Source organism: Diplotaxodon limnothrissa, linkage group LG18, assembly GCF_057381915.1.
Source record: "Diplotaxodon limnothrissa isolate DT_005_m linkage group LG18, D_limnothrissa_male_GT1.1, whole genome shotgun sequence".
In the NCBI taxonomy this organism is placed as follows: domain Eukaryota; kingdom Metazoa; phylum Chordata; class Actinopteri; order Cichliformes; family Cichlidae; genus Diplotaxodon; species Diplotaxodon limnothrissa.
This window is the reverse complement of record NC_140613.1, coordinates 36,952,690-36,977,139: the sequence shown is the minus strand read 5'-3', so window position 1 is coordinate 36,977,139 and position 24,450 is coordinate 36,952,690. Positions and strand designations below refer to the sequence as shown.

General features: G+C 43.3%; 1 protein-coding gene across 1 annotated transcript; it reads right to left on the bottom strand.

The window, feature by feature from the left end:
• Positions 1-252: 252 nt before the first annotated feature.
• sh3bp5lb (SH3-binding domain protein 5-like, b) lies at positions 253-23,221 on the bottom strand. Its single transcript, XM_085376975.1, has 6 exons — positions 22,881-23,221; positions 22,601-22,663; positions 11,673-11,801; positions 5,289-5,450; positions 4,537-4,710; positions 253-2,206 (listed from the first exon to the last, which is right to left on the bottom strand). Exons 1-6 carry the CDS (start codon positions 23,094-23,096, stop codon positions 1,592-1,594), a joined length of 1,359 nt encoding a protein of 452 aa, XP_085233101.1. The 5' UTR covers positions 23,097-23,221; the 3' UTR covers positions 253-1,591.
• Positions 23,222-24,450: the final 1,229 nt, after the last annotated feature.

Here is a 24,450-nt window from a genome sequence, read left to right as displayed (position 1 = left end):
GACAATCTGGTGGCAACTGGGTGCTGGAGCTGGTCCTTAAAATGGCTGCTGAAGAGGCTGATGAGCAACAGGTGAGCTAGCTGAAAAGCAGGAACTCAAGACTTCACCCATCGGTAGCTCCACAACCTGTCCGACCTAACACTCCCAAAAATGTTCTTAAGTACAGTAACAAAGTATTTGTACTTCCCACCTCTGGCAGTTGCTGAACTCAAGGACAGAATGAAGCTCATTATCTTTTTGAAATTAGACGTTTATTTTAGCAGCACTGGGTTAGGGTTAGGATACGGGATTGGTTAATGTACAATTCACAAAGTTCACGGCACATCCATGTACAATAGTGGAAAATGTTCCACTCTATGAAATTATGCTATAATATATTTTATAAATATTTTTATGGAAAGCTGAGCCTAACTGCACCCTACAGTGTGCCTCTTTACCCTGAAACCACTGCTTGCTTCAGTGTGGTTGATGTTGCTCTTATTTTGGCAGCGCTTCAAAAACAGAAGTGAAAGATTCCCGTTGAGTCTCGTGAGAAGATACAAATCTGTAAACTCAAATATGTAGCACTGCCTGCTATGGTGACCATTGTGAATAAGGGAGTAGCTGAAATCAGTTTCAAGACCGATTACATACGTCCATACAAATGCCATATCCGAGCATGTGGCATAAAAAAGACCCACAGTTTACAGACTTATTTTATCCTCCACAGACAATGCAGTTTTGTGTCCACATTCTTTCTTCAGAATTGAGGATTATCACAGTTTTCCAGATGGGTTGGTTCAGGTCATGCTGCCAGTTTGTGTCCAACCCAAGTGTGACTGCTCATGTTTCTTGTCACACTCTGCATGTTCCTACATCAGGAAAGTTTGCAGAGTGAATTCACTCTTATTGCTCCTAAAGACCATACTCACTTGCAGAAGCAGGCACAGCAGCTGGTGGACACCACAGGCAAGTTGTTATGATTATTTCCTGGTCTGCTTGGAGTGCACTTGGAAGATGCATGTACAGCTTTTTCCCCTTGCAGCATAATCATTGTAGAGTGGTCAAATTGGAGGGTACATATGCGTATGTCTTTACAAAGCCTTACATTCATCCTGTGATGGCACAAATTTATGTTACCCAGACCCAAAGGCACCCTTGCAAACTTGTAAATGCAGAAAGTATAACAGGTGCTTCAGACCATCCTTAAAGCAAATACAAGCTGATAGCATGCTAACACAGGGAATGCCAAAACCAGGTGCACAAATGAAACACAACTATGTGTTTAAACTGTTGTTAAAAGCCTTTTTGTACTTTACAATTACTTTTTTTCCTCAGCTGTTGAGCAACAGATTGGATCAGACTCAGTGCGCTGTGCGGGGCTGCTCCACTGGATTAATGTTGTCACACAAAGATTCATTAGTGTGCAGCTGATGTACCTGTTAATCCACCCACCTATTCCTAACTTTGTCAATCACTGTCAGCGCCTTCTTGTCAGCTTGTTTGGCACCTCTCAGTCAGAGATATTTCAGATTCTCTCAAGTTCTTCTATGATCCCTCAGCCTAATCACCACGATCATCACCATCACAACATTCCTCCTCCTGCTTGATATCATAGACTAACACTTCTGTGGTGCTGCTTAACAAAACTCTCCTGTTTCTCTTTATTAGCAGCTCCTTTCTCCTGGTGAACAAGCTCCTGCTGAGGCCCTTCAGTCACCATCTCCCTGCTGACTGGCTTGTCATTAGACTTGCTGTAGTGGTCCCACTCTTCACCCAGCACACTCCCAGCATCACTCAGGTCGCCCAAATGCTCCACCGAGTCACACTTTTCCAGGTCGGAGGCGATGGTTTGAAGGCTGATAACCGACATGCAGTCTGAGCCGACCTGCTCTGCCTCCAGTTGCTCCCTCTGGCCCCAGCCACTCTCTCGGTGCCGCTCTACCCACAGTCTGGTTTTCTCACCATCTGCCCAATCGCTCTCAATAGTGTCGACTCCCACACAGCTACTGTCATGAATTCCAGCGGCAGTTCTGACCTCAGCTTCAGCACCTACAGGGGAGCTCCGACCCCCACAGATGGCAGGATGCCCCCTGCTAGCTCTGGCCCGCCCCCTCTGTGCATGGATCTGCTCACTGATCTGCTCCAGGTTCCGCAGGGCCACGGAGTAACGCATTTTTACTTTTGCCACTTGCTCCTCTAGCTGTACGACTTTAGCCTTATGCTCCTGCAAAAAAGGTTACAGCAAGTTAGGAAGGCTCACGCTGACACATTTAAACATCTCTACACTCCAATTAATTACACCTTGGTTAAAACAATGAATATTACATACACTCAACAAAAATATAAACGCAACACCTTTGTTACTGCTCCCATTCCCCATGGGATGGACGTAGAGACCTAAAATTCATTCCAGATACACAATATAACCATCCCTCCCAAACAGTGGTCACAAATCAGTCCAAATGTGTGGTAGTGGGCACATCTGCTATATTGAGATAATCCATCCCACCTCACAGGTGTGCCACATCAGGATGCTGATCTGACATCATGAGTAGTGCACAGGTGTACCTCAGACTGCCCACAACAAAAGGCCACCCTGGAATGTGCAGTTTTTTTGCGCTATTGGGGGTCTGGGGACCCAGAACCGGTCAGTATCTGGTGTGACCACCATTTGCCTCATGCAGTGCAACACATCGTCGCATGGAGTCTATTAGATTGTCAATTGTGGCCTGTGGAATGTTGGTCCACTCCACTTCAATGGCTGTGCGAGGTTGTTGGATATTCGTGGGAACTGGTACACGCTGTCGTATACGCCGGTCAAGCACATCCCGAACATGCTCAATGGGTGACATGTCCGGTGAGTATGCTGGCCATGCAAGAACTGGGACATTCTCAGCTGCCATCTGCCCTGAACAATGTGAACCATGATTCATCCGTGAAGCGCACACCTCTCCAACGTGCCAGACGCCATCGAATGTGAGCATTTGCCCACACAAGTCTGTTACGGCGACGAGCTGGAGTCAGGTCAAGACCCCGATGAGGACGACGGGCATGCAGTTGAGCGTCCCTGAGACGGTTTCTGACAGTTTGTGCAGAAATTGTTTGGTTGTGCAAACCAATTGTTCCAGCAGCTGTCTGGGTGGCTGGTCTCAGACGATCTTGGAGGTGAATCTGCTGGATGTGGAGGTCCTGGGCTGGTGTGGTTACACGAGGTCTGCGGTTGTGAGGCCGGTTGGATGTGCTGCCATATTCTCTGAAACGCCTGTGGAGACGGCTTATGGTTGAGAAATGAACATTCAATGCACGGGCGACAGATCTGGTTGACATTCCTGCTGTCAGCATGCCAATTGCACGCTCCCTCATTGCTTGTGGCATCTGTGGCATTTTGCTGTGAGACAAAACTGCACATTCCAGGGTGGCCTTTTGTTGTGGGCAGTCTGAGGTACACCTGTGCACTACTCATGATGTCAGATCAGCATCCTGATGTGGCACACCTGTGAGGTGGGATGGATTATCTCAATATAGCAGATGTGCCCACTACCACACATTTGGACTGATTTGTGACCACTGTTTGGGAGGGATGGTTATATTGTGTATCTGGAATGAATTTTAGGTCTCTACGTCCATCCCATGGGGAATGGGAGCAGTAACAAAGGTGTTGCGTTTATATTTTTGTTGAGTGTAAATGCAGCTTCTTATACCATGAATGCAAGCCTTATCATTAGTTAGTAATTTTATTGTCCAGCATAAAGAAATTCACTCTTCACTTTTGTCAGTGATATTTTACACAGTAATTAATTTTGTGAGCGCCTGGGTGCAGTGGACCAAACAGAAAAGACGTCGTTACACGAATTTACTACTTTGAGGGTTTTACACCTAAACAGGTACACAATGTTTGATCTTTTGTATTTGAAGTAGAACTGGCTTAAGATGTGAAAAGTATAGCACACATGGTAAATCAAGTGGTTCTTATACAGCGCTTTTCTACTTTGAGCACTCAAATGCTTTACACAACTTGTACATTCACCCATTTGCACAAGCACTTTTTCCCACGCTAAGTGCTTCCTATCTAATGTTCACACACATTCATACTCCGATGGACGCGTCAGAGAGCAACATGGGGTTAGTATGCCTCACACAGACAACTTTTACAGACAATACATAAATAACTGCAAACTGCATTCTGATACTGTTGTGGGCACTATCTTGATTTTAAAAAGTTCTGATTTTTAACTGCAAGGACTGGGGGTGAGGAACCGCTAACTCTTCTAATGAAATTTGTTTTTCTTCAATTTTCAATATGTACGGCAACCACGTTCAGATAAAGGATTTGCTGCTTCTACAACAGCGAGTATTATCTGTTTGTGTTTAACTGAAAAGGGAAATTTGCAATGCAAAATCATGCAATGCATTCTCAGTGACTGTCACAGAGCTTTTTGGAGTAACTGGAATAACATTTCTTGTCTGCCTTGATAAAGTGTTTTACAGCTGAAAGGCTAATTCATGACTAATGAATAACTCAAAAGATATTTTTAAATTAATGATGGTACATACCTCCAAAATGTGATTGAACTGAGCCTTGAGTTCAAAGTAAGGCTTGGACTTAAGAATGACTTTCTTCAGGGCTTTCTGGAGAGTCTGGACTCGAGCTTCAGCATCCTGGCACAGTTGGGTGACTCGCTGGTGCTCTCGCTCACTGCGAAGGCGCTCCTCCTCTGCCTCATTCACCTGACAGGACAAAAACCATGACTAAGAGTAGGAACGCTGGATGGACACTTAGATCACACTTTAACTTCTGCCCAGATCCCAGGTTGGCACTGATATAAGCAGACATGCTTCATTTTCAGTTGTCACAGTTATTAAAGATTTGACTAATAACATTAAAATGGTTTGTATTTAAATATTCAGCCACCATTAAATTAAAACTTTAGTCAGAAAAAGTTGGGATGTAAATAATCTGGAAGCCTTTATTTAATCGGAAATGAGACAAAACACAGATATATTTGTAACCATTACTATTAATGATTGTGTATTTGTTTGTTATAAAGAAGAACAGACAAACAACCACCTGAACTTTTTCATATAAGTGGAAATAGTGATGCAGCCACAGTCTCAGCTCCATGAACTGTTGTAGCTGTTTTGGTCTGTAGTAATGTAGTAAGGTTTCTAGTCCCTTGGGAAGGTTCCTGTGTTGGAGATTTATTTTTGGTGACCTTTTGTTCAGAAAGAATTATCTATAGCGCACTGATTTTAATTGTATAAACAGCACAACAACACTACCATCAGCAAGAGGCAGAAGTGTGTACCTTGGCGGTGGCATGGTTAAGCATCTCCTGCCAGGTTGGGTCCATGGTGTTCTTGTCAGCCAAAAGGCCTTGCTCTGCCACATACACCATCTCTCTGGCAGCAGTGTGCATGGACACAGCCCTCTCATATCTCAGAGCTGCCTTCTGGGTCTCCTGTTGGGCCTAAAGGAATAGATAGCAGCTATTAAAACACAGGAAAGAGATGCATGTTCGAACATACATGCATAGAGATAGTCTTTTCAGCATTAGAGCTATGATTTGATTTTTTCCATACTATTAACTCAGAGACTCTGGTTACATAAATTGATAATTGATATAATTTCATTAATGTAGACAGATACCACAACAGTTTAAATAGCTTTACTCCGTAGGGTTAAAAAAATATTCTCAAATAACTTATTTTTACTATTATGTACTCTCTGCCTACCTTGCTGCACATATTTTGGCAACATCCATAATGATCCTTTTTTTTATTTCTGTTTTTGAAAACTAAAAAGTAAAAGTTAAAAAAAGTAACAATTGAAAACTCAAAAGTACTGTGCAGGGTCCACAGTGTGCAGTAAAATGCAACTCTGCGCTCAGTGACCCCGCTCTGTAACTCTGTGTTGTGGTTTCCACTCTGCAACTTGATGTGGAGCGCTGGACATAAACCTAACTTCCATCCATAGATTCCCAATAGACGCGCAGAGCCCCACAGCTGAATCCACAAATTAACGCTGAAAAAGACACAGTCAGCATCGCATCCTTCCCTATTTGTAGCTACCACTGTAAACAAAGTTTCTTCTGTTTTAGTGGACTTTGGGGTGAAAAGAGAAATCTTTACTTTAAAACATGTCACAGAACCATTGAGAGCTCAATCTGACGATTAACTTCAAATAACAGATTTCTGGTTGAAATGAAACGTCCAAATATTCCTCAGGCCTAAGATCTAATTTTTATCATGTGGGAAAGCTGATTATTTTCTTAGTGTGAGATTTGGTCCCTCGCTATAACGCGGTTCACCTTTCGCGGCCTCGCTCTTTCGTGGATTCTTCATGTGCAATTTTTCTCTCTCTCTCTCTCCTTTTTTTTTTTTTTTTTTTTTTTTTTTTTAATACAGCGCATTGTGTTCTGCATCCTGATTGGCTGTAGACCATTGTCAATAAATCTCATGCCGTGTCTCCTGTACAGTACAGGATGCGTTCAGCTTGTCAAATTGACATAAATCTTCCATCGCTAGCTGTGTGACTCTGAAGTGCTGCACTGTATGTTTGTAAGTTTTCTCCCCAACAAACACAACAATGTCGACGAGACGTCGTCACCTGCGGGTGCCTTTGGTCTCATTCTGTAATACTGAACTTATTCTTCTACGAAGGTTTGACCTTTGAAAGAGTTTAAACAAAAGAATGAAAAGTGTGAAAATAAATGTATAAAGTGTGTATTGAGGGGTTTTACACCCTTAAAACATCTATAATAATTGTAAAAAATAAAGTTGGCTACCTCGCGGGTTATTTTTAGAATGTAACTCCCACGATAGACGAGGGACCACTGTACACAAAACTGGATTTTTTGATTTCAGCCACTTCCTCCATGTGTCGATGGTAAATCCAATGTAGGGGCCTGGTCTGTGATACTTCCTCACCATCTGTCTTCAGCTGCACAAGGAACTCTGGAGCAGCTCATCTCTGGGGCCATTTTCCTGTTTTATTTATAGATGTTCTGAGTTTAATGCTGAATTGTGTCTCTGACACTCACTAATCCTTGTCCTCCATAGCTCACAGATCTCAGGATGCTGGACTTCAGTGGAGACCTCAGTGAGTCGTTCTTGGTACCCGCCCTCCATCTGTCTCCTCCTGTGTGTATTTTTCCAGCTGGGTATCTGATTACTTTTAAGCAGAGGTGGCAAAAGTACAGACTTCTTTTCTTAAGTACAAGTACAGATGCCTGTGTTGAAAAATACTCCAATAAAAGTACTGAAGCAACTTTTTTACTCAAGTAAAACTGAGAAAGAACAGGCTCTGAAATGTACTCAAAGTAAGTAAGTAAAAAGTAGCTTGTTGAAAACTGGTTTTACACAAAGGTACCTGAACCTTGTGCTACATTAATATGACAATAAAATAATATTAGTACACGAGAATACAAATTTTTGAATAGAAATTCTAAAGTCCTGAGTTTTAATCTGCCGTAGGACACATGCGGTGTAGGATCATTTGAAAAAACATTGTGTTGCCTGTAGGGCTGCCACGATAAGTCAACTAGTCACAATTACGTCGACTATCAAAATCGTCGACGACTGATTTAATAGTCGACGCGTCGTTTGAAGCTTTGTAAGATCCTGAAAGACGCAGGAATAAGTAGCAGGATTTAAGAGTGTAATAACGGACTGAAACAGAAGATGGCAGCACTGCATGTACAAGGATGCCAGCTGCCGTTAAACCCCGAAGAAGAAGAAGAAGCTCTGTCCCAGAATTCATAGCGCGGCCCAGCTCAGTTTCCAACAATGGCGGCAGCTACTTAGTTTTAATATTACTCTTATTATTCTTTCTGGGTCACAAAATAAACGTTTAACATATTTTCAGGCGAGAATGTAGCTGTGTAAACCTCAAATATCTGCTCAGTTTATCAAGACACCACATACTTTCAAAAGCGCTCCGACGTTTTCGGAGATGTCTGTTACCCACTAGCTCGTTAGCGAGCCGGGGGCTAGGCTCACTAGCGCCGTGAGAACACCGGACTCCCGGCAAATCGTTTTCAAACCCACCGCCGTCTTTCGCTACTCAGGTTAAACATGATATATAAGTCACTTAGATAACTTAAAAATGTTGTTGTTTGGCTTTTTTCAGTATTTTATTTGTTCCTGAGTAAATCGGTTTGGCTGAGATCAAAGTTCTAGTTTTTACACAGCTGAGTAAACGTCAAGCAGACAGCTGATTATCAGAAGTGTGAGATGCTGGAGAATTTACTCCGGTGTCCTGTTATATTTTAGATAGCAAGGAGTTTATTAAACTTCACCGAAACAATCTGCAGATTTCATTAAAATTTAATAAACTATCATCTTGTCTTTATTTTTAGTTAGCACCTGAAACACTTAAAGCTGTAAGCTAATGATAGTTATATAAGAGCAGATGCTGCTGGTGCAATAAGCTGTACCTGTACGTCCAATGGATGATGATCTGATTAGTCGACTAATCGCAAAAATAATTGGTGACTAGTCGACTATCAGAATAATGGTTTGTGGCAGCCCTAGTTGCCTACACTGTAGAGGGTGACTTCACCTCCTGAGCTAAACAGTAAAATTAGCACAGTCAGGGGTTACAGTGGGCAGGTGGGGGAACCCTAACATCTGTGTCGTGTCTCAGCATGGGGACAAAAATCACAACTCAAAATCATTTCTAACATGAGCTTCAGCAGATTTAGTGTACAGGATTGTGGATGTACACAACGATGTAAGCAGATCTTTTACAGCTATCTTCACTGATTTCCATTTCCTACACTGACATTATGCTGTACAATGTCTTTATATTAGACTGGATACAGTTGGTATAACGTCAGAATTCAGTGAGTTAATCCAACCATCATCATCTTAATTGTAAATCAGTCTGCTACACTTGATGTAAAACCAAGACTGACCACTGACACTGTGCACCACTCCAGCTTTACAATAACTTCACTGCAGTGTGACAAGCTAACGTCTTTAACCCATACAGAGTACAGAGTATTTTCATGCAACATTTGATTAACACAAAGTTAGTATAACCTGGTTTGTTTTGAAGTAATGTTCAATATGAGATTATACATGTACGTTTTAAATTTGCAAATCAGATTTCCAGGCTTTACTGAGCTGGCCTGCCTTTAAATCTAACCTCTCTGCGTCCCCTCCTGTCTTTTCTTACATCTTTCTCCATCTCAAAGTTCTCACACTCTTTTCTCTCCTTGGAAATACAGCAGCTATCAACACACTGCGCACAAACAGTTTGTATGTTTGCTGATGTTTGTTGAACTGACCAAAACATTGAGTCTGAAATTACCTGACACTTCAGAGACATCACTCCTTTCAAGCTTCCTCCTCTTCCATAGCACTAGCTACATTCTACTGTAAATGATGAACCAAAAGGAGTAAAAAGTACAGGTATTTGTTTAAAAAAGGGAGTAAAAGTAAAAAGTTTCAGAAAAAAACTGTACTCAGGTACAGAATTCTACTTGAGTACAGTAACAAAGTATTCGTGCTTTGTTTCTTGCAAAGTCACATGCATTGATGACTTGCATCATATTGCTACCGATCTGCTTTGTCTCAGCTCGTGTCTTATGCAGATATTTGTCTGTTACTGACATTCATGCATCTTTTTCATGATGGCCTGTGCAACACACAGGTACCTGCAGCTGTTCTGCTTTATGGGAATGCTGCCCCTTTAGAACTCAACCAGTCAGTTTTAGACATCCAGTCCAAATGACTTTCCCATGTCCTTGCTGTAGATCCTGGTGAGGTGGATCAGTGAGTTCACTCGTGGCATACAGCCTGATGTCATCCATTTACAGGAGGTGGCTGATGGTCACTCAGCTTCAAACAGCTGGCTTAGGGGTTTAAAGTCTATACAGAACAGCAGTGAGGACAGTGCATCAGCTTGTTGTCTTCTAAGGTCTCCCTAAGTTCCTGATGAATGTTATTGTCATGTGTTAGCCTTGTAAGGTGTGCCAAGTCCCTGACAGTGACTTTTTCAATGATGGAGACAGTCCATGGTCTGTCGCCATCATTTCTCTTCACCTAGCACTGCCATCTGTTGCTGTCACTGTGACAGCTTTTTTTTAACCAAACTTACAGCTGATCATCTGGGTTTGCATACAAAAGAGCAGTACAGTGGTGTGTGCCTCACAGCAAGAAGGTCCTGGTTGGAATCCACCATCTCCCTGTGGCCTTTCTGTGTGGAGTTCGCATGGGTTTTCTCTGTGTACTCCGGCTTCCTCCCACAGGCCAGAGACATGCAATTAGGGTAGTTAGGTTGGTTGATAATTCTTAATTACCCATAGGTGTGAATGTCTGTGTCTCTGTGTTAGCCCTGCAACAGCCTGATAACCTGTCAGGCTGTACCCTGCCTCTTGCTCGTGGCCCCCCATGACCCTGATAAGGATAAGGGAAGAGAGTGGAGTGTAAGATTTAAGCTGTCAGACTGTGTTGAAGAGGTCCACACTTCAGCATGTCTTCTGAGCAACCAAATAAAACAGATGTGCTCGTGTTACTGTTGTTAATTCTGTGTATAAAAATTGATATTTCATTCGTCAAATACAGCCAAACACACCATCCACTGATGGCCACATTCCACACCATGAAATTCACATTGAAATAAACTGTTATACTCTCTATTAAGATTTAGAAGGCTCAACCTTCCCATTCCCTGTCACATACATACTAATCAAGAATCACCATTTACAGGACTTCATGTGACTTCATGTGATATATTCTGCCACAGTCATTTGTTCTTGTGTTAAGCTGTAGAAAGCACATTACACTGCATATAGCTGTGGATGGAAGGAAGGTCCTTCTCACACATTGCCTTGTCTCAGATAGCTATGCCTTCAGCCATGACTGGGACTGAAACTGACACAACTTGGGACCTCCATGGCCCTTCACCACACTGACATGCTGCTGGGTACCTCACCTAAGAACGTCAGCTGCTAATTGCCAACATACAATAGCTAAAGATATGACCCCAGTAAAAGGAGGTGAGCTTCTCTAGCAGTCGAAAATGTTTCATACACTGATGCACAATTATCTCTTTGAAGAAATAAAGCACTGCATCGAACTCTAGCTGCCTCCAGGGCACAGCTGCATTTTTCCCAACCTGTTCCTACAGCCTGTTTTTCAACTGGGACCTGGACTGGCAGTGTCCTTCACCATCCTGTGGGTAGGTCGTTGTAGCTCTTCTTGACTGAGCCCAGCCCCATGGCCTAAAGCCTAACCAGCCCAACCACCTCTTGAACTCCAAGCCTCAGCAACCCTGTCCCAGATTGGGTAACCTGTACCCACCTTTTGAATATCTTGCCCAGCTCAGGTGGTAGAGCAGGTAAGCTACTAACCGGAAGGTTGGCGGTTCAATCCCAGGCTCCACCAGTCTGCATGCCAAATATCCTTGGGAGAGATACTAACCCCGTGCTGCTCTCTGATGCATTCATCGGAGTGTGAATGTGCATGAATGTTAGACAGTAAGCACTAAACAGTTTAGAAAAAGTGCTTGTGTGATTGGGTGAATGAATTAGTTGTATAAAGCGCTTTGAGTGCTCAGATAGAGTAGAACAGCGCTATATAAGAAGCAGTCCATTTACCATACTTTGTGCTTAGCAGCTCTAATAAACTGCTAACTGATTGCATATATCTCACTCTGTTGACTTGTGAGCAGTAGAAACACATACCTCTTTGGCAAGTCTGCGAGCTTCATAATAAGGCCTTGCTTTGTCAATGCACGCACCGAGCTGGGAGCCCTGGGCATTGAGCTTCCTGGCAGAATCAGTCAGGATCCTCCTGTAGCTCGACCTGGCGTCCTGAGGGAGCACATGCATAAGATTGCACATTACATTACACACCGTGAGTCTTGACACGACTCACTGTGGCATCTGGAGCTGTGACAGGAAGACAGGAGTCAAGTGTACAAACACTTTGAGTAGGTTAAGCAGGCACCAGAGAAGGGAAAAAGGGGTTTATTGTTATATCCGTGACCTACATTCTAAGTTCTGTGATTGACATTCAACATATCGCTTAAACAAACACCACTTTACTAAAACCTTCACCTCAGTTTAGAAACATAACATAGCTGCTAGCGTACACATAACACCTCACAGATAATGGTCAGAGATGCACTTGCTTTTGAACCATGAGCATTTTAAATGTACTTCTGCTATGCTCATAGATTTTCTTTGGATAGGTTACTGAAATATTTCAGCATCTGCACTCACAGAATTCAGATTAAGACACTGTGGAAGCAAAAAAGAAATATGTGGTCTGAAAGGTTCTGTAGTAGAGCTTTTCCTACCTTAAAATAAGAGAATTTCTAGTTTCTTATGAAAAAACAAGATCCAGCAGTAATCATAGCAGGCTTCATTTTAGCACTTCTCTAAATGTTTCTAATTAGTGTTTAATCAAGCAGTGATCACAGCTTCATAAATGGAACGCAGCTGGAGATTAAAATTATGCCTACGGGACAAAAAACGTACAAAATTACTTGGCAAGGAAAAACAGTTTCAAATGAATGTTACAATTGCTATGGTGTGCAAAGGGTATGTGGAGTTTCAGCCACTCAACCATGCAAGACTTCTGTCCCCCGATCTTTAATCTTTTCTTCACCCTTGCAACAACCATCTAAGTAAATGTGACAAATATGCAAAATATGAGACAAATAGAAGATCCATAAGTGGCCAGTGATATGCTATTCCTGTTGTTGTGGTGTACTGCGATGCCTCAGTAGTCAGCTGATTTATATAGGGGCTTTGACAGGAAGCTGTTCAGCCAGCTGACCACTGTTCTCGAGACGGTCAACCACCTGCTTCAGGCTGGTCAGCACTGTTCTCAGATCTTAAGGCAGTGCTGTTAGAGGGTCAGTCTCATTACTACTGATCTGTGAACAACTTAGGAAACGAGTTTATGTAAGCTGTCACACTGCACATTCAATGATCTGTTTTTACACTGAATCATTGCAAAAGGCCTGCATGGATCTACAGATTGATATTAATTTCTTCGACACTCTGAGAGCAATTTGAGCACTTTGAAAAATCTGCAGTGAATGTGCGCTCGTCATAGAAAGATCAACTACAGGATACCAAGAGGCACAAAGTGTTTGCAGATAAAGACAGAGCACAAAGTCACTTGGCTGCTTAGACCACAGACTGGCTGCACAGCAATCATGAAAAGTTTAGAAACTTATTGAACATAAAATCTTGGGTTGTGAACACTGTTCATAAACCTGCTAATGCAATACTACCCATGTGAACTGAGATAACCCAGTTTGATGCTTTCTTCACAGCAAATAAGACAAGTCTCATTTGGATGAAACACGGTGTGCAAATAATGCTTTTAAAGATGCCAAGAATTTAAAATGAACTGAGGCTACGTCCACACGTACCCGGGTATTTTTGAAAACGCAGATTTTTCTATGCGTTTGCACCTTTCGTCCACACGTAAATGGCGTTTTCGGTCACTGAAAACTGAGATTTTTAAAAACTCCAGCCAGGGTGGATATTTTTGAAAACTCCGTTTTTGCATTTACGTGTGGACGAGAAAAACGGAAAAAAACGCAGAAAACGCAGCGTCAAAGGTGTGCGCCTTTTTTGACGTCACACTGTGCACCGCGTTATTGTTTCGGTGAAATGAATTTCTACAATACTGTTACTTGTACTCTCTGCAGTGTAAATGCTTACATACACACACAGTTACTGTCCCTCCACACATACGACTCGGTTCTAGTGATGTTCGATTCGTGAACGAATCGTTCAATACTCGAGAATCACTTTACTGACTCGTGAATCACGATTCACAAGCCCAACTGACTCACTGACTCATCCCTGTTGCTGTTAGCAAACTAATTCCATTAGTAGAAATATATCTAGCTTATAATTAAAATTGTGGGGGGGAAAAACAACAGCCAGTTTCGTAACAAAAGCATTTCTGCTCTGAACTGGAAGAAAAACCCCTGAGTAGAAGCTCACATCAAGAAAATAGCTCCTCGGTTCACAGTAGCATCGCGCTGCTAACATGCTAACAGCACATTTGAGCTACTCACCCCCTCCCTTCCTGTGCTGAATCGTAAGCATAAGCGAATCATTCAGGACTCGCTCACCCCCTCCCTCCTGTGCTGAATCAAAGAGCGAACGAATCACTCAGGACTCACTAACCCCCTCCCTCCTGTGCTGAATCGTAAGCATAAGCGAATCACTCAGGACTCACTAACCCCCTCCCTCCTGTGCTGAATCAAAGAGCGAGCGAACGAATCACTCAGGACTCACTCACCCCCTCCCTCCTGTGCTGAATCAAAGAGCGAACGAATCACTCAGGACTCACTAACCCCCTCCCTCCTGTGCTGAATCAAAGAGCGAACGAATCACTCAGGACTCACTAACCCCCTCCCTCCTGTGCTGAATCAAAGAGCGAACGAATCACTCAGGACTCACTAACCCCCTCCCTCCTGTGCTGAATCAAAGAGCGAGCGAACGAATCACTCAGGACTCACTAACCCCCTCCCTCCTGTGCTGAATCGTAAGCATAAGCAAATCACTCAGGACTCACTAACCCCCTCCCTCCTGTGCTGAGTCAAAGAGCGAGCGAACGAATCACTCAGGACTCACTAACCCCCTCCCTCCTGTGCTGAATCATAGAGCGAGCGAACGAATCACTCACTCACCCCCTCCCTCCTGGCTCACAGCTTCTTCTTCTTCTTGGTTGGCAACCAATGTTAAGGCGCATTACCGCCCCCTGGCTCACAGCGCAGTGGACATTTAGATGAGAAAATATATATTTGACACACTTAAGGAAAATACTAATAAAATACAAATAAACAAAATAAATGTTTATTAAGCAATTTTGATAAGAAATTGCTTAATTTTAGAAATGTTTTTGCTCTTTGTTCTCTATAAAATAGTTGTTGTTTTTTTGTTTTTTTTATCATTCATCTTAGCAGTGGGATTTACATGAAAAGGGAAACAAATTAAGTTTGAGTGAAAATGTAAAATTTTCGCACTCTCTGGTCAACTGACTCAGTGAATCAAATGACTCAAAACACCCGATTCACTTTGGTGAGTGACTCATTAACACTCGATTCAGTAAAAAGAATCAAATTTACCATCACTACTCGGTTCTGCTTCTATGCCCCAGCTTTGTTTACTTTTTCCCACCGAGGCTTCTAGACTTCTGATTGGCCAACATTTCTACACTGTTAGGAATATATCGCCACCTGCTGCTTTGGCATGTTCCTAGCAGCGTTTTCCTTCATTTCTGCCTTTACATGTGGACGGGATTATTTTTAAAACGGAAACGGAAAATCTCCGTTTTCAAAAATACCCGTGTACGTGTGGACGTAGGCTAAGTAGAATGCAAAAACAGCAGTGCACTCTCACTGATGGCGTCCAACCCGACTTGCTGTGACAGAGTCTGCAAAAAAAAAGAAAGCCTGAGAGAAAAGTCTTTACAACCCTAACACACACCGTCACGCAAACGCACACACTAGGGCTGGGTATCGTAACTGACTTCTAGAATCGATTCGATTCGATCCACAATTCGATCGACTCCATTTGAATCAGGGAAACTTTGCCTCAGACAGTCAGAAATATTATAATTCTGATCACTTATCAGTTCATATCCATATTTTTATATCTATAAAAAGAAAGCTGACACTTGTGAGACTTTATCAAAGGTGTGAGCATCACAGCAGAGGCCTTTGTGTCAAAGTAACTGAGGATAAAACACAGAAAAACATGAAGGTGATTTTCGTGTCCTGTCTTCTTATAGCAGATAACCTTAATAATACTCTGCAGTAGAACAAAAACAGAAGAAAACCATGAATCAACATTTGAACATTACCTGATGCTGCTGAAGTGACGCAGAGCAAAGTTACAGAGGTTTTATTAGAGACACAGCTGCACAGATGCAATTTTGCATCATTTTAAAAACAGAACAGCAGAAATGAGGCTTTCTTGTCGGAAGTTAAATTTAAAAAGAAAAAAAACAGCAGCCGACAGCGCTGTGCATAACAGTAGACTTGTGCATAATAAGCACGCGAATAATGCAGAAAACAGAGATTTGAGATGGGAAACTGCTCTTGAAGTACACAGGGAGAGAGAGAGCTGTGCATGAAGTGTGATTTTATCGTGCTGGAAGCAAAACAGCAAAAGTCAGAGGGAATTCATGACGATGTTTATGTGAAACGAGACGTGAAGCGTAGTTTGGATCTTCTTTTGCTGCTGGTTCAGTCAACTTTGTTTGGAGAGACAAAACTGCAGCTTCAGAATCTGTGAGCTGTCGGCTTTCAGCCCCGATGGCGTGTCCATGTACGTGCCGTCGTGAGAAAGCCGACAGCTCACTGATTCTGATGCGTTAGCCTGTCCGCGCTTTGTGTTTACGTCTTTGTGCAGAATCTGTGTACTGCTCTCATTTACTGTTTTAACTGTTTGCTAGTTTAACCCGAGATTCTGGTATTTCTGGCAAAATGAATTTATATTTAAAAATCAATTCAGGGTTTTAATGAATTGATATCACATTATTCAAGCTAGAATCGGAAAATCGATAATCAAAACCCACCCCTAGCACACACACTGAATTATGAAATGACGTTTTTCTAGTTCTAGTTTGGCTGACCTAGGCTACTTGTAACTTCTTTTCATATCCAGAAAGAAAGAAAGAAAGAAAGAAAGAGGTGTCCAGAAGAGAAAAAGAGGGCAAAGAGGGATGTAATGCTGACAGTCGTGGGGTCACAGCCGTGTTTTGGAACCATTCACCGGTGAGCTGGCACAGTGTAGGGGCTTGCTGCTACGATGCTTGTTAGCTTTCGGTCGCTCGTCGCCCTCCTTCCCTCCTGTGGTTAGCTTACTGGGGGGAACAGCGCTGGCGTGGACTGAAGTCTTTTTTACGTTCTGACCCAAATGATGTTTTTTAGAATGAGTTGAAGAGGACTTTCACTGACTCCATGTCTGAGCAAACTTCCACAAGGAAATTATTAAATCTCCGCCAAGGTAACGCAGCACAATTTGTGGTCGAGTTCCGGACTGTGGCAGCCAAACCAGGTTGGCCCAAATAAATGTCTCAGCTGTTTTATTTCAAGCTTTGAATGACCGGATGATTGATCAGTTAATGTCCGGTGACAAACCGTGGTGTCCTTCTCTCTCAGAATTTACAATCTTTTAAAAGAGAGTAAGTAAAATGTATTTATATAGCACTTTTTAAGACAGAAATCTGTTACAAAGTGTTTACAGGGGATAAAAAAACATATCAGAGGGAAGCCAAAAAAATTACACGACCCCCAGAGCATCCGCCAAGGCCAGCTTTGAGCCCATGGTAATACACTCAACAAAAATATAAACGCAACACCTTTGTTACTGCTCCCATTCCCCATGGGATGGACGTAGAGACCTAAAATTCATTCCAGATACACAATATAACCATCCCTCCCAAACAGTGGTCACAAATCAGTCCAAATGTGTGGTAGTGGGCACATCTGCTATATTGAGATAATCCATCCCACCTCACAGGTGTGCCACATCAGGATGCTGATCTGACATCATGAGTAGTGCACAGGTGTACCTCAGACTGCCCACAACAAAAGGCCACCCTGGAATGTGCAGTTTTTTTGCGCTATTGGGGGTCTGGGGACCCAGAACCGGTCAGTATCTGGTGTGACCACCATTTGCCTCATGCAGTGCAACACATCGTCGCATGGAGTCTATCAGATTGTCAATTGTGGCCTGTGGAATGTTGGTCCACTCCACTTCAATGGCTGTGCGAGGTTGTTGGATATTCGTGGGAACTGGTACACGCTGTCGTATACGCCGGTCAAGCACATCCCGAACATGCTCAATGGGTGACATGTCCGGTGAGTATGCTGGCCATGCAAGAACTGGGACATTCTCAGCTGCCATCTGCCCTGAACAATGTGAACCATGATTCATCCGTGAAGCGCACACCTCTCCAACGTGCCAGACGCCATCGAATGTGAGCATTTGCCCACACAAGTCTGTTACGGCGACGAGCTGGAGTCAGGTCAAGACCCCGATGAGGACGACGGGCATGCAGTTGAGCGTCCCTGAGACGGTTTCTGACAGTTTGTGCAGAAATTGTTTGGTTGTGCAAACCAATTGTTCCAGCAGCTGTCTGGGTGGCTGGTCTCAGACGATCTTGGAGGTGAATCTGCTGGATGTGGAGGTCCTGGGCTGGTGTGGTTACACGAGGTCTGCGGTTGTGAGGCCGGTTGGATGTGCTGCCATATTCTCTGAAACGCCTGTGGAGACGGCTTATGGTTGAGAAATGAACATTCAGTGCATGGGCGACAGATCTGGTTGACATTCCTGCTGTCAGCATGCCAATTGCACGCTCCCTCATTGCTTGTGGCATCTGTGGCATTTTGCTGTGAGACAAAACTGCACATTCCAGGGTGGCCTTTTGTTGTGGGCAGTCTGAGGTACACCTGTGCACTACTCATGATGTCAGATCAGCATCCTGATGTGGCACACCTGTGAGGTGGGATGGATTATCTCAATATAGCAGATGTGCCCACTACCACACATTTGGACTGATTTGTGACCACTGTTTGGGAGGGATGGTTATATTGTGTATCTGGAATGAATTTTAGGTCTCTACGTCCATCCCATGGGGAATGGGAGCAGTAACAAAGGTGTTGCGTTTATATTTTTGTTGAGTGTATATTCTCCTTCGCTCAGCTCCTAATTCCTTGCCCTCTCCTTCAGAGCCCCAGCCTGAACACATTCAGATCAGGCATTGTAGGCTTGAGAGGCTAACCAGTGTGCAAGTATCTTTAGTATGGTCACTCGGGACACTTTCTCACTTCCTGTCCTGCGCAGCCAAAAGAGCCTGCCCACCTGTAGTTTTGGGCGTACATGTTGGATTTGGAGGAGACAATCCGAAAAGGCCTGCAAATTGACCATTGATCTTGGCTCAGGTCCCCTGGCCACCGCTATGTCCCCACAGCTGTTTGTTCTGCTGTGATTTACTTGGCTCAGACCGCCCACCTCGCCTGCCTGTACATCTAAGCTGTTTTTCTTCAAGCTTTGAATTCCACCTCGGGGTGAGCAGAACCATAAGTCTCCTCAGACGCCGTTTCTGGAGGGGCATGTTGGAGAAGGACATCAGGCAGTCTGTTGCAACATGTGCCACCTAAGCCTGAAGCAAACGTAGCACTCGACGAGCGTCAGCCAAAAATCTCAATAAAGGGATGGACAAGGCCAGTAATATCCTGGGGATGGAGTTGGACTCTAAGACGGTGATGGCGTGCTGGGTAGTCACAGGAGCACATCAGCATCAGCAGCATCAGTGAGACATAACCTTTAAAGACGGAGGAAATCAATTCTTGCTCCAGAGAGTATTAGGCCCCATATTAGACAACATCTGGGTCCTTTCTCATCCACGGTAAAATTAATTTTAAAATGATCAAATTAATTTTTGATCATTTTCTGTTTTTTGATGCTTATATCAAGTCTGTGACCCGCTCCTGTTTTTTTCATTTAAGAAATATTGTTAAACTCAGGACTATTGTCTCCAGAGGTGAAATGGAGATGCTTGTTCGTGCCTCCATCGCCTCCTGATTAGATTATTGTAATGTTTTCTTCTCCTGTCTGTCAAAGTTTTCTTTAAATCACCTTCAAGTGGTCCAAAATGCTGCACCAAGGCTTTTAACCCACAGTCATAAATTCTCTCGTATCAGTCCATTGTTAAAGTTCTTGCACTGGCTTCCGGCTGAGTGCAGCGGAAGCCATATACATTTAATTTGTATAATATACTAGGTTATTTCTAATTGTGCTATTTGTATACATTACATTTATTTTGTTTGTTTTTTTCACTTTTTAATACATGTTATTGTTTAATTCAGTTACTTTTCTTACTGTTTTGGAGCAACTGTGACCACATCATTTCCGCAGGCATTAATAAAGTGTTCTGATTCTCACTCAGGTAACCAGAAAACTGGCTGCTCGTTACATAGGTCCATACGAGATGGACTCAGTGATCAGCTGTCAGACTCAGGCCGCTCCCAATGCTATGCAGTCAACCCACTTTTCGTGTCTCACATATCAAGCCGGTGCAGTCCAGCACATTGCGCTCTCTGTGTTTCCAGTTTTGCACACTTGGATCATCATTGGCTAAGCTCTATTAGGAACCAACTTCCTCTGATGCTGGTCATCCTCACTCACTCTCTGCTTGCCTGCAACTTACCTGTCAGTTGCTGCTGCCCTTACCTTTTGGCCTCCTGGAGTACTATGGATCTCACCTGCCTGGCCTCCTATTCGCTACCACGTACCACCACTCTGGAAAAAGAGCAGACAGGTCGGACATCCTATTCCACTCATTGCATCACTGAGAACCACCCTGCCCTCTTTCCTTGCTTCGTCCTGCAAACCAGTAAGCCAACCTTCTTTAGTCACCTTCACGCTCTGTGAATAACACATCGCTCTCTCTGTTGCAGTAGCTCTCGCTCACTTTGACCTTAGTGATCCCTGTGTTAAATAAAGTTTTTAAAAAAATGAAACGTCAACTTTCAGGTCCAACCAGTACACAGCAGCTGCTCGGCCTTGACTGACAGACAGACAATGCTCAAAGAGCAGTGGAGGAAAACAGAAGACAGTCACAACAGAGGCAGCAGCAGGTGTGTGTTTGTGTGAGGACAGTCAGAATATGCCCCAGTGAAAGCAAAAACAGAGCTGTTTTGGGTTTTTATATTTTCCATTTATCATTAGCCATTTCAAGCAGTATTATAATTGTTACGCTGTTCTGACTTTTTATTTTAGAGCGAGGCATAGTGCACTCTTCATGATGAAGTGTGTACAGTACATGCCCTCTATTTCCTTACACAAATTTGAATACATAAAACTGGATATTTAATTTTAATGTTTTTTTATTTGGCCTACACAGATGTAGAAATAATTACTACATATAATATATAATAATGACTACATAACAAAGGTTGGGGGACCAGCGGTCTGTAACACCGTAGTTCAGACCTGGTTAATACATGCTGAGGTGGGTGGTTGGTGATGGGTTTAGCTGTGGACACGGTCAAAAACCAAACCTCGGGCCAGCACTGGCTTACCGGCCAGTCAAAAGCAGCAGGCAACGTTCTGAGAACAGCAGCAGGCTGCTGCCATTACTATGGGAGCAGCATACCACTGGCCACTTTTGGATCTCAGTACTCCTGAAGATCCAACATCCTGGAGTGGGTGTCCTGGCCAAGGGAACCAAAATGTTCCCCACTTCAAGAAACACAGTAAAGCCAGCCCTCACTATATACGAGGCATTACAGTAACAGAAACTGAGACCAAAGTCCTCTAAAAGCGATCTTCAGTGCCTGTATAAATGGGTGTGAATATGACATGTTGCATAAAGCACTTTGAGTGCTTGAGTAGGTTAGAAAAGCACTATAACCAGTCCATTCACCACATATTGTGTGTGTGCAGGAGACCAGATGGGATGGAAGCAAGGACAAGAGATTAAACAGCTCTCTTATGGTGGATATGGATAGGGTCAGTCTGGAAGAAGTGCATGAAAACAGTGCTGTGGATATGAAGAGAGTGTCAGACAGCATCATGAGTGTGAAGCGGGACATCAAAGGGGTGATGTTGAATGTTTTCAGTGCGTATGCCCAACAGGTTGGATTTCAGTTAGAAGAGAAAGGAATTTGGAAGTGAGATGGATGAATGGGTGGAGTGTGTCTTCAAGACTGAGAGATTTGTGATTGAAGCAGACTTGAGTGGACTGGTAGATGAAGGTAACACAACTGATGAGAAGGTGTTGGATTGGAGAGTGATGCAGAAGGACAGATGGCAGTGGATTTTGCCAAAAGGATGGAAATAATGGCTGCGGTGAACACATGATTCAAGAAGAGGGGGGGAACACGGGATGATCTATAAGGAGGAGGATACTATACGTTGGACTACATCAGGGGTCCCCAATCCCAGTCCACGAGGGCCAGTGTCCCTGCAGGTTTTAGATGTGTCCTTGATCCATCACAGCTGATTTAAATGGATAAATTACCTTCTCAACATGTCTTGGAGTTCTGCAGAAGCCTGGTAATGAACTAATCATGTGATTCAGGTGTGTTGACCCAGGGTGAGATCTAAAACCTGCAGGGACACCAGCCCTCGTGGACTGGGATTGAGGACCCCTGGACTACATCCTATGGAGAAGGTGCAATCTGAAAGAGAAGATTGCTAGATGGAGAATGTACCTAGGAAGCATCAGATGAACGTTGCAGAGATTTCAGGGAAGAGTTAACAGATGACTGGGTAAGTACAGAATGAAGAAAAACAGAGAGAAACAGACAGGGGAACATTAGTGAGTAAAAGCCTAATGAAATGTTTTCCTTGTGCTTCACAGTGTTAATATATGGAAACCTGTTTCCACAGACTGACTCTTTGAGCATGGATACTGCTGATTTCAAGTAAAATGTATTCTTCATATTTATCATTTATTTCATGACATATTATATCTTTAGTGTTGGGTAATGTTGAAATTACATTCACCTTAAGATCGCTTTTACTTTGCAATGGGGTCTCGGGTTTTGTTACCCTAATGTACGAACAAAACGCAAAACTACGTGGGGGCTGGGGTGTCCGCAGGTTTACTGTGACCTCCTCACATCCAGCTGCAGCTCCAGCTTGTTGATCTCTTCGCTAGCTTGGTTGAGGTGCTCCAGCTCCTCCTGGAAACACACGGGAAAGACGACGTGTTTTAAAAGCAGAATACAACCAGACAGCTAGAAATATTGTTAGACAGGGGATGGGCTTGACCCAGGCGTCGGTCTGTGTCAGGAGCAGATCGTTGCCATGTACGGTCGGCGTTTATCGTAGTTTTGTTTGGCTCGGGAAATATGACGCATTTACTAATGCGGGGAGGGAAACGGTCCTTTAGCAACATACCTGAATTCTTGGGTCCAATTCCTCCTCGTATTCCTCTCCGTTTTTAATCTGGCTGTTAGACTCTCCATCATTCCCACAGTCTGCTCCCACTTGCTTTCTCATCGTGGTTCTGCCGTCTCCGCCTTTCGCCTCTTCTCCCGGCGTCTCCTCCCGCAGACCGGCCGGGTTGGGGCTTCCTGCACGCTTCAGAGTTTCACGCGAGGTCCCAGGCTCCATGGGCGGCCCAGTCGTTCGGCTGCTGTGATATTTCTTTAACCTCCCGGTACAATAATGTGTCAGTGTTTAGGGCAGTGGAAGGTCGCCTCGCGTGTACTCATACTTTGAGTACGAGTATGTGTACAAACTAGTGATGGGATTTCCAGCTCTTTTTAGAGTACCGGCTCTCTCGGCTCGACTCACTAAAAAGAGCCGGCTCTTTCAGCTCCCAACCGGCTCTTTAGGTTGTTTTGTTGCTTCAATGAATTTATTATTAACAACAATATAAAATTATGCACAAAATTAATTACTAATGTAAAAAAAAGTGGTTTTATTTATATATGTTTATATATAAATATATGCGGTGGCCCCAAGAGACAAAGCACGTACAAACTCCAAAACACATTTCTAGCATTAACTGAACTTCCAAAACAGAGCTACCTAGATCACTTAAATTACACAATTGAAAGCATAAGTGTATTGTTTGTGTATTTATACACATGCACTCATATATATATATATATATATTCAAATAATTTAAAAAAAAATGTTCATTTACCTGTTACTACCACACACCAAATCCGGTCGCTGGTACTTGCTGGCTTGCGTAGCCACTAGGTAACAAAAGCTCAACACTGTGCCTAGCATCCTGGAGCACTTCTGTTGTCTTTTGTACGTGTTTTGAAGTTTGTACGTGCGTTGTCTCTAGGGGTCACCATAAATATACTTTTATTTATTCACTCCACACAAGGCTCGCGTGCAGAGTGAAGCGGGGAAAAAAGTGCGAGAGAGAGGGTGAGAGAAAGGGAAAAAAACAAACAAAAAAAAACCCACGGCTCGCGATAAGGAGTCGGCTCTAAGAGCCATTTCGTTCGCGACCGACACATTACTAGTACAAACCAGCGCCTGACTAACGCTAGGCCAGCCAGTCACATGGCACCGACTATGGCACCCCACTACAGCCCACTCTTCCTTCTGCTGGTTTAATTCTTTTCACAATCGCAGTAATTTTTTAAAAATTACATTTGTATCATGATATTTAATATACATAGATATAATACTGGGTTAAATGTAACTTGGCTAACAATCTTTTGCGGGTTCAGAACCTGCAGTGAATACTGCAGATGGTGGGCTGCATTATATTTATAACACATGTTTATTACTCACGTGTTCATGTGGAGTTAAATCAGATGTCATTTAACTGTACATCCTTTTATAGATCTTTTTAGGTTTCCATTGTAGCTCAAACATACAGGGGTCCAATAAGACAAAGCGTGTCTGGAAAGGGCGAAAAATAAAGAAAAAAATACCAATCTAATGTAATATCAGATTATACATGAAAGAAAACAGTTCATGGGCCCTTATATATGCCACG

What these genes read in the sequence shown, in the direction of transcription:
- sh3bp5lb (XM_085376975.1), bottom strand. Translation starts at nt 23,096, where the DNA reads ATGGAGCCTGGGACCTCGCGTGAAACTCTGAAGCGTGCAGGAAGCCCC. An exon ending in AATTGGACCCAAGAATTCAG is followed by an intron (nt 22,664 to 22,880) that starts GTATGTTGCTAA and finishes GTGTGTTTCCAG; the next exon opens with GAGGAGCTGGAGCACCTCAA. An exon ending in CTCGCAGACTTGCCAAAGAG is followed by an intron (nt 5,451 to 11,672) that starts GTATGTGTTTCT and finishes CTATTCCTTTAG; the next exon opens with GCCCAACAGGAGACCCAGAA.